The sequence below is a fragment of the Triticum dicoccoides genome, chromosome 1A (genome assembly GCF_002162155.2).
Source record: "Triticum dicoccoides isolate Atlit2015 ecotype Zavitan chromosome 1A, WEW_v2.0, whole genome shotgun sequence".
Taxonomy (NCBI): Eukaryota; Viridiplantae; Streptophyta; class Magnoliopsida; order Poales; family Poaceae; genus Triticum; species Triticum dicoccoides.
Genome location: NC_041380.1, coordinates 337,654,217 through 337,669,578, shown reverse-complemented (window position 1 = coordinate 337,669,578; position 15,362 = coordinate 337,654,217). Strand labels below are relative to the sequence as shown.

The 15,362-nt window shown below is 40.6% G+C and overlaps 2 protein-coding genes across 2 annotated transcripts; one reads left to right on the top strand and one right to left on the bottom strand.

The window, feature by feature from the left end:
• The first annotated feature begins 664 nt into the window (after positions 1 to 664).
• Positions 665 to 5,430, top strand: LOC119271729 (methionine aminopeptidase 1A-like). The gene is made up of 17 exons (XM_037553444.1): positions 665 to 807; positions 883 to 961; positions 1,318 to 1,368; positions 1,851 to 2,006; positions 2,388 to 2,463; positions 2,642 to 2,689; positions 2,783 to 2,827; positions 2,925 to 3,024; positions 3,239 to 3,290; positions 3,526 to 3,567; positions 3,696 to 3,757; positions 3,857 to 3,955; positions 4,147 to 4,220; positions 4,324 to 4,393; positions 4,527 to 4,592; positions 4,698 to 4,786; positions 5,056 to 5,430. Exons 2-17 carry the CDS (start codon positions 894 to 896, stop codon positions 5,149 to 5,151), a joined length of 1,194 nt encoding a protein of 397 aa, XP_037409341.1. The 5' UTR covers positions 665 to 807; positions 883 to 893; the 3' UTR covers positions 5,152 to 5,430.
• Positions 5,431 to 5,956: 526 nt separating this feature from the next.
• On the bottom strand, positions 5,957 to 15,351 carry LOC119271707 (tubulin-folding cofactor D-like). Its single transcript, XM_037553431.1, has 17 exons — positions 15,002 to 15,351; positions 13,924 to 14,471; positions 13,593 to 13,695; positions 13,295 to 13,471; positions 11,861 to 12,037; positions 11,099 to 11,215; positions 10,851 to 10,955; positions 10,342 to 10,512; positions 10,040 to 10,255; positions 9,502 to 9,700; positions 9,208 to 9,413; positions 8,687 to 8,911; positions 8,018 to 8,569; positions 7,348 to 7,617; positions 7,057 to 7,101; positions 6,479 to 6,661; positions 5,957 to 6,398 (listed from the first exon to the last, which is right to left on the bottom strand). The coding sequence occupies exons 1-17, from the start codon at positions 15,218 to 15,220 to the stop codon at positions 6,105 to 6,107; spliced, it is 3,807 nt and encodes a 1,268-aa protein (XP_037409328.1). The 5' UTR covers positions 15,221 to 15,351; the 3' UTR covers positions 5,957 to 6,104.
• Between the last annotated feature and the right edge of the window lie 11 nt (positions 15,352 to 15,362).

Below are 15,362 nucleotides of genomic sequence, written 5' to 3'. Positions count from 1 at the left end.
TCTACACTCTAAAATATGTCTATGTACATCTGTATATAGTTCATATTGGAATTTTTAAGAAGACTTATATTTAAGAACAGAGGGAATACATCAGTATGTAGTCCTAGTGAAATCTCAAAAAAAATTATATTTAGAAGAGGTAATAAAAGTTAAAGTTTAAGATAGACTTTTCTTAGAGCATTACTAGTAGAACCCTTAAACCCTCAAACCCTCACTAGCGTTTTAAGGGTCCAAAAATGATCTTTTTATGCATTTTTACGGGTTGAAAAACAGGGGCAAAGATTAGAGCCCTCAAACCCAACCCTTATAACGGAATATTCCCCATGAACGACGTTGTCGTTGCGCGCGGGAGGTCGACGGGGCGGCCGCCGGCGACGGGGGGCGACTAGCAGCGGCGGTCGCGGGCGTTGACGCGGGAGTTGGGAGGATTTTTCCCTCTCGCGCGAGTATAACCGCTAAATAAGGATTGAGGTAGGTTTTGCTCCCCAACCCTTACTTTTAAGGATTGGGAGAGGGTTTGAGGGTTGGACTTTTACAAAAATTTGAGGATTTAAAAGTTAAAGGTTCTAATTTACGGTTTTTTTCCGACGAAAACTATAAAAAATCAGTTATTTTTAGAAATTTAAGGATTTAAGGCCTCTACTAGTAATTACCCGACGCCGCCCCGGCCCGGCTCAAGTTCACCTCACTTGTCTGTCCGCAATAAAACCCTCCTCCCCTCTGCTCCATCCTCTGACTCTCCTTCCCGTCAACAGCCGGCGCCGCCTGAACCCTAGCCCCGCCGCGCCGCACCCCGCCCCGCTGCAGGTGAGTTGATCTTTTCGCGCCCTTCGCTTTCATTTCACCCCTCTTATTGGCCATCTTACCACCCGTGCGGCGCAGGCAGCTGAGAGATGGAGAAGGGGGCGTCGGAGTCGTCGCCGCTCGACTGCGCTCGCTGCGGCAAGCCCGCGTCTCTCCAGTACGTTTTTTTGCCCATCTTCCTCCCGCCGCCACCAGTTAGTCGCAAAATAGCTGAAAGACGGCGCCGTCTCGGTTCCGGCTGCTACCAATTATACGAGTTCTCAGCACCCGACAGATTAAATGCTCTAGGATCCTCAATCTAGCGCAAGTAGTCATTGTCCTGGGCAACTTTGCAGGGCGCTATAAATAGGGAAGCTATGTCGTTGGATCTTTAGTTGTGGGATCCTTGCTTTAGTTTGTTATGAGGGGCATTTATTCCATCCCCTGCCCATTTGATTCATGGTGTGGAGTGCGCACGAAGGAACCTGACGAGCTATTATGTTCAAGTTTTTGCTAACAGTTTGATATTTTCAGATGCCCCAAGTGCGCTCAACTGAAGCTCCCCCGTGAAGCTGCTGCTTTCTGGTGAGTTGCAACCTCCTATTTCTTCCCACAGTTTTGTACTGCGATAGCGGCGGTGAAGATTTTCAGCTGTTCTATAGGTGCTGCTCATTTCACAGCTAGATTGTCCTTGATAGTCAGCTGATATGAATTATAGTTTGTCCTGTAGCCCTTGATACCGATACTTCTAAGTAGAGTTCTGAATGGACTTGTAAGAATTGCTCCTGTTAGATTGCCAGTTAATCTTAGTAAAGCCTTCTAGATGTTTATTCTATGCTGTATTACCAATTTCATCACCAATAAGTATGGCCTTGGTCCAGTCTACCATTCTGTCCAATACGTCTTTCGATGACCTTCAGTAGTGAGGACAATCGAGTTACCTGCTGAAGAAAATGGATCCTTTGATATTTAAGCATCTCTTGAAGGCGTTAGCATACATACCAGTACAGGGTAGAATTCTGCCTCTGAGTGGAAACATTTTATGCTAATGCGCAAACCATCCACAGTTCGCAGGATTGTTTCAAGGCAGCATGGGCCTCTCACAAGTCTGTTCACACAAAGGTAGATGCACTGACATCCCAGCTGTCTCAAGAAGGCTGGAAATATTGTTTGAAAAAAGGGCGGACCCGGACACTGGAGCTTCCTCGTTTTGATTGGACAGGGTATTTTTTTTACCACATATTTATATCTACGTTGTTGTGTTTATGCCGATGCTTCTGTTTCTTATAACCAACAAGATAAAGTATCTTGCTAGTGCATTTTGGTTTTGTATTGTACCTCTAGGGCAAACTACTTAAAAATGCATTTCTTACTTTATAGTTTATATTAACTGATCATGTATTACAGTTTATTGAGATCATGCCTGGCATATGGGTACTTTATTTTTAGTTTCTGTTATGTCTATATATTAGCAACTCCCTTGACAATATTAGTCTGGGTAAACCAAAAGAAGCAGTTCTCTCATATAATTGGATTTTATTGTATTTGGAGCTAATTCTCTAGCATAGCACTATTTTTTTACTTTGTATTTATTGTGGTTTTAGTCCATTGAGACCATTTCCTATATCAAAGATGCGTTTGGTGCCAGACGGAATCGAGAAACCTGATTGGGCGCTTGATGTAAGTATCAACAGTCCCTAAGTTTATTTCATTTCATCCTCTGTGTGTCTTTTTAGCATTACCATTTGGACTGATATAGATCTCTGTACCAAAAGAGAGGATCATTAAGTTGGCAGTATTTTGTTATCATGTAATCTGCTCTAGTACATATCCCCTGACGTTTGATAAACTTTTTTAGGGAATCCCCAAGATCGAGCCGGACAGTGATTTGCAGAAAAGAGTAGAGGTAGAGCTTTCCACTGATACGCAAGTATCATATATGTTCCAAAAATAGATATCTGATGTTATTTTGCTGGATCTGTTTCTGCTATTTCTGTAGATCAAGACCCCTGAGCAAATTGAAAGGATGAGGGAAACATGCCGAGTAAGTTCCCAGCACATCCAGTTTTGTACTTAAATAATGAAATGTTATGGTGGCATTGTACTGACTATTCCACTTTGTTCCCAACTGTTACTGTTAGATTGCAAGAGAAGTTTTAGATGCAGGCGCTCGTATAATCAAGCCAGGAATTACAACAGATGAAATTGATAGAGTGATTCATGAGGAGACAATTGCCAGAGGTCTGATTAACCTTCTTGAAAATTTTGAAATGCAGCAAATTGATCACCAGCTGAATACCTTTTAAATCACTATCATGTCTCATGAAATGTTTCAGAGAATCTTGTACTTGTTTTCTATGTCTAACATTTGTTGTACATCAGAGAATTAAATGTATTCCCAAGATATTTATTATGCATCTCGATCTGTTTCGTAATTTCCATTCTTGATCTACAGGTGGATACCCGTCCCCGTTGAATTACCATTTCTTCCCGAAGTCATGCTGCACGTAGGTTATTGTATTATTTGTTGCTTATTACTCCCTCCGTTCCTAAATATAAGTCTTTTTAAAGATTCCACTATGGACTACATACGGATGTATATAGACATATTTTAGAGTATAGATTCACTCATTTTGTTCCGTATGTAGTCACTTATTGAAATCTCTAAAAAGACTTGCATTTAGGAACGGAGGGAGTATTTAGCATCAAGTGATGTTTCTCATTGTTGTCATTTGTATTCAGGTCAGTTAATGAAGTCATTTGCCATGGAATTCCAGATGCCAGGTCCCTTGATATTTACACATAGAGCTAATCATTCGTCTCATTCTTGCTTGAACCTGATGTTGCTTTGTCTAATTTTGATTTACATCTGTAAGGTTAACCATTGGTTTCTATCTAAATGTTTCTAACAGAAAACTTGAAGATGGTGACATTGTAAACATTGACGTTACTGTATACTATAAAGGTGTTCATGGTAAAGTCTCAGGCGCCTGATGCTGTATTTAACCACTTAAAATTGTTATTTGGTGTTCGACTGGACATATAACCTGTAAGATGCAACTATTAACTGCAGGTGATTTGAATGATACATATTTTGTTGGAAATGTTGATGAAGCTTCGAAACAGCTTGTCCGTTGTACCTATGAGTGCTTGGAGAAAGCTATCACAATAGGTGATGCTTCGGTTTAATTCTTGTAATTTAGTAAATTCACCTTTCTTTGTTTCTTGTCATTTTCTCTTCCGGTTATTATATCTTACCGGAAGATATGTAATTTTCTTCTGTTTGAAACTCCTGCAAGATTTTGGAAAACAGCATCTCTGCAAACGAGACATGCCATTTAAATTTACCATTTTGATGCACAGTTAAACCTGGAGTTAGGTTTCGGGAAGTTGGAGAAGTCATAAGTAGACATGCATCGATGTCAGGTTTATCTGTGGTCAGTATTGCATTGGCACCGACTTGATCCTGAAATAGCTTAGCTCTTTTGTTATCTTTGCGTTATATAATTGCACCTTTACTCCCGTATCTTGTTATTCCAGGTGAAATCTTATTGTGGTCATGGCATAGGAGAATTGTTCCACTGTGCCCCGAACATCCCTCATTATTCAAGTATGGTTCTTGCAGCTTGTATTTCTTATTTGCATTCCTTCTATTAAAGATGTATAAGCTTTACCTTAGTATATTTATATCCAAATGCTACAAAATACCATTGAATATGAGATATGGTTGCTTCATAATGTAGGAAACAAGGCTGTTGGTATCATGAAAGCTGGTCAGACATTTACAATTGAGCCAATGATTAACACAGGCAAGTTGTGACAGTGGCAAAAACAATGTGCAGTTGAACGTCTCGATGCTACTTTTGCCTAGGTCTGCTGCATTGTTTTATAATGAAAGCTTTCATATTTTGCAGGACTTTGGCGTGACCGTCTATGGCCTGACGAGTGGACTGCAGTGACTGCAGATGGTAAACGGAGTGCTCAATTTGAGCACACCCTTTTGGTGAGTATGTTGTTTTGTTTAGATGAATTGATCCAATTTGCTCATGTAGTGTGTGGATGTGGCATTGTGGCCACGTGGGTATCCTTTCCAAAGTTTTTGCCGCCTCAAAATATGCGCCGTAGGTTAATCTTGTCAAAATTGGACATTTAGACCAAACAGGGTTTTCACTTTTTCGGCCTGCCTCCAGTTTCTCTAAGAAGAAAACTCTATTCTCACTGCTGTTTGATGGTATACACAAACTCATTCTCTCTGTTCTCCTATGCCCTTAGGTGACGGAAACCGGAGTTGAAGTTTTGACAGCAAGGCTGCCCTCATCACCGGACGTCTACCCATGGTTGAAGCCGGCGTCAGCAAATAGCAAGTGATACGAGCACATCTTTTTGATCAACTTGCCATTGAGACGGTGTGGACTCTCCAGAGTCCAAACCATGTGGATTTTCCTCGGGTCACAACTTGCTGTAACCATTGTTCTTTTTACCGAATGTCGATCATTTGTGCCTATTTGAACTGATTTATATAGTTGAATGTGGTGTTGGGCACATGAGGTGTCCTCCCATTATGCTATGTCGTGAGAGTCAACATATGATGATTCATACAATTTTGAGCAGATTCATGCCGAGTTATATTGTTACATGAGGTCCTCCCATTATGCTATGTCATGTCATGAGAGTCAACGGACGAGTGGTGATAATAAGATTAAAAATACGAGTGCAGTGAAAACTCTGTCCGTTCTGAGAACAGAATGGAAACGAAGCGCAAAAATGGGAATCCACAAAATGGAAGTGGCAACTTGAGCTTCTGGTGGGAAACAGAACAGTGTTTTCAGCAGATTTTTTGTGCAAACAGAATTTCTGTATTGCATTCTTGTTGTGTAACTAAACAATTTTGTTGGTTTTGTCTATGTCCCAAAGGAGATTTTTAGCTCTGGTAAAAACACGCTTTTCACACCAGTTTCTGCACTAGAACTTCTCTTTCCGTTTCCCCTAAAAGATACCGCCCACTTCGCTCTGTTTTCATTTTTCATCTCTAATTGGTATGACTGTTGGTTCATATTGAGTGGAACGCAAGCCTCAGGTGCAACTTGTGACATTTTACACCCCAGGTTACACCATTTTAAGGCACATAGCAGAAAAGCTTCTTGCAAACCTTGTTGATCATGAACCAAGCTGCTGCTGTTGCGTGTAATGTGTTTCTTCCAACAAAAAATGTCTCAAATGCCTAATATACAAAATTGAGATAACACTGAAACGAACTATTGTACAAGTGTAGTGCACAACGGTGTACATTATAGAAGGGGAGAACGACGGCCCCCTGCTTCCTAGTACCCACTGAATTCAACCAGTGAGGAATACGACGTGTTCTCATCAGTTGAAGCAGCATTTCGAACATCGGGAGCTCTTGCTCCCTGTCTATTCTCGGACTTCTGCGAAGTGGCGACGCCAAAACCAGCCATCGCATTCAATTCAGACCTCTTGTGCCTCGCTTCCTCGACGTCTCCTTCCCAGCATGTCTCCGCGAGCACTTCCTGGGCTTTATACATATCTTCCGCCGAGATCAGACTGTCATTTTGCAGCAGCACAAGGTACACCTGATCAGCCGCAGCCTTCCGGATCTGCAAGTTGGCAGAGAGTATCTGAGTTCGGTCCACCACTGGCGTTCTGCACTTCAGGCAAGAAATATATCAAATGTTACCTTGGGGTATCTATGGCCTAGGAACACTAGAAGTTGAGAGAATGCCCTGGTGCCAGTTCCGTCCAATTGTGAAGAAATATATCCCAGGATTGAGAGGCCTGCACATAACTTCGTGAAGTCCTTTGATCCCTTCAGTTCAGGGCCTAGCAAATTTACCAATTCACTGTAGAAGTCGCCATGCCCCTGTTGGACGTTACAAGGCCAGAAGATATACAGCTTTGTAAACATAGCTAAGATGTGAAAACAACGTAATCAACATCAGATAACCAAGTATCATGCATCGTATTGCCCTTATACTATGAAGTGTGGACTTTGTAAGTTATATCCTATTTTATGAGTTTTTACGTTGTCAACTAATAAAAAATGTGCAGTATAATAGTAATAGTTTTGGTTTCTCTGATCATCAAGTTCAACTTCTTTGCCTGACAGTATTAATGCTTAACAAAATGAGCTTTGTTCATCTGCCACTACAAATGAAGGTCAAAAGAATGGAATTTAGCATTCCAGATCAGCCTCGCAATGCTAAGCACACAAGTGTCTTACTAAAAATCCTTCTTACATAGCTAAAATTAACTCACCTCCATGTTCAAGAAAACCTGTTTACTGAGCAGAGTCTCGATGGTCTGCAATACAGGGACCTCGTTAGATTTACCAAAAAGAGTAAAGAAAAATGCATGGCACAAATGTCAGAACAATAATGTAGAAACATGTGAATTTTCAGACTAAACTAGTCAAATTGAAACTAAATTACTAGAACTGGTGTTAATCACATCAGTCTAAACATGAACAGGCATGAGTTTAAATATACGACATATCTTAGAAACAAAAAATATGCATCCAGCTTCAGATATATGTATACACTATTTTACCTTCAATGTGGGTGTAATTACACGGTCACACTTCTGGTAACGCTGGAGAACCCACAAAATGTCATGACTCAATAGATACTCTCTACTTTTCCCTTCATCATCTATATTAATACTTGAATCTTGCAAGTATCCTACTAAAGCTGATGTTGAAGCTTTCCTCAAAGACTCCTGCAACCCACCGGTAGAAATCACAAGCCCTGAAAGCACAGGCTTGCTGTAACAGCCAGCCTGAAGAATCTTCACCAATCGTGGATATGATACTGTAGGAACCTAATCAAGGCAAAGGGCTATCAGTTGAATCTTGAGTGATAGTACGACCATACTTAATATAATGCACATAATGGTGCAAAATGAATCAGCGTGCAATTTATTATTGAGGCAATATTGTCAACATCAACAAAATGGCAATATATGTGTTCTATTAATTATTCACAAAACAGATGTACTTATGGGCCAGTCACTACAAAACTAAACACATACGAACTTATTTCCGAGATGACTACAATTTCGGAATAAAGAAAGTAAGTTGGTGAGCAACTGAGCATTAAAAAGATAAGAGCTGAGGGCAGCACAGCTAGTTGTACAACATACCACAATACAAGTATTAGATATGATAGATCCTAGTGAGTTTGACAATAATTAGAAGTGAAATTGGTGAAAAATTACTTACTGCCCACTCCAAATCAGAATTGTTAGGAATAATTTCTTCCAACAGCTTCCTGTAAGGTATAGACGGGACAAACTGTTCTTGGTTGTACAGAATCCTGTGCAGAGTCCTGACTGCTATTTCTCTTATCTTATCTATTTTCTCAACTGCCTGCTTTGCAATGCCAGCGACCAGACCCTGTGCAATAGAAGAATCAAATAGTTGGCATGTGGTACTAATTGCATTTGCATCCATGTCGCTTGGCTCAGACTTATCCTCAGCAGCTGGCGCTGTTCTCACTGCAACAGCATCTCTCTTGCAGAGGATGAACGTGCATCTTTCTAGCGCATCCATTGCTGCTTCACGTACCCAAGAACCCACATCTCCTCTGTTATCTACAGCATAATCATCAAGTGCTCTGAATAAAGCTGGCATGACCTCAACTTTTATGTATGCATATACAGATTCTCCAATATCTGAGCTCTGATCAACATTAGATGTTAATGTTTCGCAAACCAGAATTAGCCCCCTAACAGAATTCACACGTGCTTCAGCGTCAGGATCATCAGCCTTATCCTGCATATTATACGAAATAAGAGTTTCAGTTAGAGATTTCAAGAAATACATCAACATCACGAGTTATTGTTCCGTATATATGTTTTGCTGTGAAATGTCAATAGGAAATTTCACTACCTCTATTGTGCATGAGCTACAGAGCTTACTCATGACAGGCATCCATTTTAGTAACAAGAACTCGTACGGTAATATTCCAAGGGCCAGCGCCCCGCCTCGTCTTGCAGCTACATTCGGGTCATCTAGAAGCGTCACATACTTCGAAATGACATCATTAGCAATCTTTTCACCAGCAGAAACCAGATATGTTGGAATAAAATGCTTCAAAGCGTCAACAGCGGCACACTGGAAAAGATTGTGAATAGCACCCAGTCAAACAATGCGGGACAACAGTGTCATGCTTGTACAGTATTATCTCCGCCCCAAATTACTTGTCTTAGATTTGTCTAGATACGGACGTATCTAACACTGAAGCATGTCTAGATACGTCCATATCTTAAGACAAATCTAAGACAAGTAATTCAGGACGGAGGGAGTATGAAACAACAGCAGCAACAACAAATGACACTAAATGGACATCAACAAGCCTTTACTGCTATCTTAACTATTGCATTGCTAGTACAAGAGAAAGGAATGCTCGCCTGTATTTGAGAATTGGGATGCTTCAAATTCTCGTTAAGGGTTTCAACTAAACTTCTCTTCGTCTTCTCATTCAAGGATATTGCAGCCATGGAAATACATGCAATGAATCGAGAAACAGCAGAGCGCAAAATCTCTCCTCCTTTACCTCGATAAAGGCGTGCCTTTTCAATTGCAGGGACAATGCCTGACAAACCTCTCTGCATGTCTACAGATATAGACAGATGCAAGGCCCCCTTTAGGGTAAGAAATTCACTGAAGAGTACTGCATAGATAATCCAGATATGGACATTTACCTGTGGAAAAAATGAAACCAAGCTGATGCAACTTCAAAGCAATTTCGCCAGCAGCTAAAGTGGCCCCATGTCGAGTGCACAGATCTGATGATAGAGTGCAGGGAATTAACTTTTTAAGGGCATGCCCAGAGAAGTAATCCATATCATATTGCACAAGCAAAGCAAGGGCCTGCGCCGTCAACTCTCTCAAGCTTTTCTCCTAGGAAGAAAGAAAGTTCAGCCAAATCATGTGGTCTATGGATAGACAAAACAAGAGAAAAAAATGGCAATAAAAGGATATAAAAGTGACTGATGAAAAGCCATGGATGCTTAACAGGGATCATAATCAAACTAACATTATGTTAAACAATGGGTGTTGCTGTTACAATAATTTCAGAAGCAAATAACAAATCTGTATTTACTATGTAAATAATTCAAGCAGAAGTTGACAGGATTGAAGCACAGGAAATAAGCAAATAAGCAAATGTTGCCGGAGTAGGGAACAGTTAAATAGCAATTTCACCCAAACTAAAAAAAGAGTTGCGCAGTAGTACAGTACCCAGTGAGTTATTTTATTGCACAGCAGCTCTTCTGCAAAGGGATAAACATACTCCTTATACTGAGCAACAGAAACAGCGACACTCAGATAAGAGTTTGATCGTGAAGCTAGTGCAAAGTAGTCTGTTGTATTCACAATATCAATGCCATGCGGATAAGTTCCCTGTCTTCCAACATTCTCTTGAAAGGCAGCAGAAGCAGCTCTTCTACAATTAACCTGAAATCAGATACGGCAAAAGATACATTAGAAACAGTTATCAAAATATCATTCCACCAATGAAAGCAGCACAAAATGAACCTTGCCTCTCGATCATAACAAGCAACCGTTAGAAGGTCGGGAGCAAGTTGTTCCAAGACCGCCTTCATATCTAAGTTAGTATAGGCACGACCAAACGCCCAACAAACGTATGCTGCGGCATCTCTTACGTGTGAACCAATGCTATGTGGACCTCTACGCACATCATAGTGTAAAGCCTGCAAAGAAAAATATGCCATTTAGTCAATTGGGACAGTAGGCTGCTGTGTTATAAGTTATAACTATACAAGGGTGCCGACACTTAAGTATCTTAAATATTTTATCAGAATATAGGTAAGACCATGTGGGGCATGCAACAGCACACCCACATTGCAATTGATGCAGAAAAATGAAGCATGCACAAATAATTCAGAAAAGTTCTCGTTATCAGATAGAGATACGTAAGTATCTTGCAGAAAAGAGAGTTAAAAAAATAATAAGCATCTTTGCTGCCAGCAGTCAAGAGATAACTTCATTGGTACATAGAGGTGGTATCCCGTATTATTCTATTACGTACCTTCGTTATAACGGGAATAACATCAGGAAAGCTAGAAGGCAGCAACAGCCCCCTCCGAGCAAGTTCAGCCAAAGCCAAGCAGCCTCCATGCCAGGAACCATCACCCTTCAGTATTCAAAATGCATGAGTTATCTACTAAAGTAATTCACTAAATAAGAAAAAATGCAATTTTGAAAGCTGGAAGATGAATCTGAGAATATCTTCAAACGAACAAAGGATACTATAAAGTTCGTATGTCATAAACGGACCTCACCAGGAGAAAAAAGCTGCAAGATTGATGATAGAACTTCTTCAGACAGTGCAGGTGTTAAACGTGCAGTTATTCTACCGACACCTTTGGCAGCAGACCATCTCACAATAGTATCCTGGACAGAGAAGAATAAAAGCTTTTAAGATGAATAGTTCACAAAGTATCCTTCAGTATAGAAATTTCATCAGAGGCTACAGTGCTCATTGCAACACCTATCCGAACGAAACATCAATATTTTGTATGAAAACATTTACTTTTTGCATGTAGAGAAGCATAGTGGCAAGAAGGAGACATTATAACAATCGCTGCTGCAGAGAATTATGTGGCAGGAAGGCAAATTGACTGTTTGAAGCATGTTCACACTCCATATGATAATGAAACTTTAATGTACATTAATGCCCACGAAACGGTTTCATCACCTCTATTCTAGCCCATCCAAACAAGCTGCACTGAATCAAATTATATTTCACTTATATGTAAATGATTAAAAAGATCAGCAAGATTGGGTAGCATTGATGGTCAGTCTCTCCAAAATACTAAATAATCTGGAGTACAGTTGCATATTCAGTGGCAGCAGATTTACAGCAAAGATACTGGCGTAATAATGATATTAATCAGCATGCATGCACGTGGGAAGAAAGAAACACAGTAGAGATGATGGACCTACCTAAAGCAAAGAAGACAGTATTCGTAAATTTATTAAACATGACACAGAGAGCAAACTAAATGTTTTACAGTATAATATTAGATGAGAACATACCGAATCCCTCAAGCCAGTCAATAGTAAGTCGATTATCTCTTCCACAATTTCTGGAACATCCATATCTTCTTCCAACCCACATGTGTCTGTTTGATCAATGTTCACTTGTCGGGTTGATCCACTTGAAGACGCAGCAGTAGAACTTAAAAGGTTTGCACCCAGTGAACTACTTATTGACTGCATAACAGAAAACCAGTAAGCACTATGGTAGAACAATGAAGAACAAACTGATGAACAGATACAAAATAATAGCAAACATTTCTCACAGAATGCATCCGATAAAAGATAGATGTAAAGCATGATATCAATTATTAAATGATTCTTCTGCATTAGCCATCTCAGAAACTAAAAGCTAAATCACTGCCAGCACTCAGCAATTTTGAAAAGAAGGGATGTGGTGTAGTTTGGTACATGTTGCAGCTAACTAGCTTATATGTCCTTAGTTAATCCCCACATTAGTTTTGACAGGCTTTGTCCCAGAAAGAACTTCCAGTAACCCCAAGAAATATACAGTATTTTGAATAAAAAATGTTAAATCAACACACCTTCCTGTAAACTGTTTACTACCCAGAGTTAGCAGAACCCCACAAAAGTTGGATGCTAAGTTAGTAGCAAGCTATGTCTTAACTGAGCAGATGTTGGATCTCCAGTATGTTAGACAAGCTCTTACCCAACTGCTACCATATGGACGCTTCACACATCCAGAATTCCAGATTTAACAAACGAATTCCATGAGTAGGATGCGATCACTGCAAAGATGTTAGGTACATCATGTAGGATGTAGGTTGATAGTTTTTGGCCCTTCATGCAATTTTTGTATCATGTACATCTTGTGGAATACCGATTCCTTTTTTTGAAATATATTTTCAGTAGCTCTGCACCCTACTGCTCTAAAAAAATGTGATTTGGAGTTCTGGATTGTGCATATAGTTTATGAGCTTGCACACCCATATCGGACACATGTTTTGTTTAAACCAGGTAATGAAGATTGAACGTAAGAATACCAGGTACACCAGCAGTAAACAATTTTTACAGTGTGCCTAGAACTTTACTCAAGAAAGAACCTGCACACACACAAAACAATCTATATATTCTAAATGTACTCCACCCGTTTCTTCTGATTCCGCATATAATTTTCTTTTGAAGTCAAACTATGCAAAGTTTGATCAAATTTATATTCAAAAATATCAATATCTACAATACTTAAGTTATATATTATGAAAATTATTTTCATGATGCATCTAATAATATTGATTTCGTATTGTGAATGTTGATATTTTTCCCTATAAAGTTGGTCAAACTTTACAAAGTTTGACTTCAGACTAACTTTATATGCAAACTAAAAAGAAAAGGAGGGAATATCTAAGCAAGTAAGCATTAATAAAACCTGTACAATATTGATTAAGCAAAGGTTAACAATTAAAGATTTCAAACCTGATAGCGCCATGATGGCGTACGGGGAGCCAAGCTAATGAGAGCAACTCGCTGTGCCAGTTTGACCAGAAATTTCCTAAGGAGGGGACTTCTGATGGCAATATTAGTCTTCATCACAAATGAACAGTCGTTCCAAATACCAGAATTGGCATCATGTAGCACTCTCCTGTTACCAATCTGCAACAGGAGGAACCAAAAGAAACATATGGTGTTTATAGAATTGTTAAGTTGGGAACAGATATCTCTACAACATATGCAGTATGATGTTAGAAAGAAACAAAAAACGGCAACATCAAACCTTAAATATTGATGCTAAAGCTTCCACTATGCCAATGGACCTAAATTGATCCACAAAGTCATCTGTGACAGACAACAAGATTTTGTGTGCCCATTCCATAAAACTGAAGACAAAATAGAGGCAATCCATTACATTTTCCTCTACTATATATGTCATAAGTTACAAAGACATGGTTAGGTAAATATATTAACATTTTTGCATTCAATTCAGACAATAAAAAGTTCCTAGTAGTGACAGAAACTTGACAGTACTCCGGTGACAGGACACTTTTGAAGGTAATTTAGCAATTTGAAATGTCTATGCATGATGGCTATAAGCTGTAAAGGATAACCTGCTGAAAGCCTTCAGCATGTCTGGGCGAGTCAACAGCCTTGCAAGCAGCAACCCAGACATCCTTCTCATTGGACCAGAGTTGGAGAGATAATCCTTACAGATGTCCAATATCCTTGTCACAAGCGGAACAACCTCGGACCCGGACACGTGATCAGTGGCAGCAATGCTCGTGTCAACGGAGGAGATATCAAATGGAATTAAGATCAGTATATAAAGCCACAACAGAACGACACACTTGGTCTCCATTTCTCCTGTGCTCTCTTGCCTAAGAGCCGTCGCTGAGCTCATTGTATGGCACTTCTCAAGGAGAGCAACCGCAAGCTCTAGATCTGAAACCTGATGAGGGAAGAACTTGATGACGCTCTTATACCCACAGACTGTAACCAGGGTGTAGATGATAATACACAGAGGCTTGATGATTTCAAGGAGCTCATCTGTGGCAGCACCAAGTTCCATTATCTTTGATCGAACCAACGACATAAGTGGTGAGATGATGTCTTCTAGGTATGGCTCGAGAAGTTGACCTTCTTCTTGATATTTGTCCATCTATTTCCCAACAAAGACCATGTCATTAATTTGTATCAAGCTTTTAAATATGAAGGTTCCCAACAAAAACCATGGCATTAATTTGTATCAAGCTTTTAAACATAAAGGTTCCCAACAAAAACCATGGCATTAATTTGTAACAAGCTTTTAAACATGAAGGGTTTGGCATAAATTGTAGTTAACAGATTGACAAACCCAACCAATTTCCAGTGCAAATTCGCTAGCTAGTCCACTAAACAGCTTAAACTGCATCCTATACTATCCAGCACTCATCGAGTGTTCATTGAAACAAAGGCATCCAAACGAGGGTTTGCCATTTCACCAAGACCACGAGGCTTGAAAATTTACATAATCTCTTCGGATTTTGTGTATGCAATTAATAATCAACGTTGAAACAGATTAAGCTCTTCCGTGACCCGTATCAGACAAGCAGAATCTAGCATTGCTTACAGGGCTAGACATTATTCTCGTTGGGATCTGTGGTTCAGCGACAGGCAACATCCGGAGAAGGGGTGGGGGAGAGAGCTTACGATGGAGCGGATCCTGTGGACGTCGGCGGGCTCCGCGACGCCGCCAGCGGCGACGATGCGGCGGAGGATGGCGGAGACCAGCTCCCATTCCTGGAGGAAGTACCGCCGCAGGACGACCTCCTTGGAGTCGTGCACGTCGTCGCAAACAGCGGCGGCAGTAGGATCAGTCGAGGCATCCCCAGCGCTAGTGGCTGCGGGCTGGTCGGGCGGGGCAGGCATGGAGACAGTCTCTGTGGGAATGGCGGCGGCTTCCTCCGTCGCCGGAGCTCAGGCGGCGGCGGAGTGGACAGGTGGTTGCGACTTGCGAGTGTGGCGGAGACTGCGCCGTCGTGTTTTGTGCGCGTCTCTGATCGTGTGACGC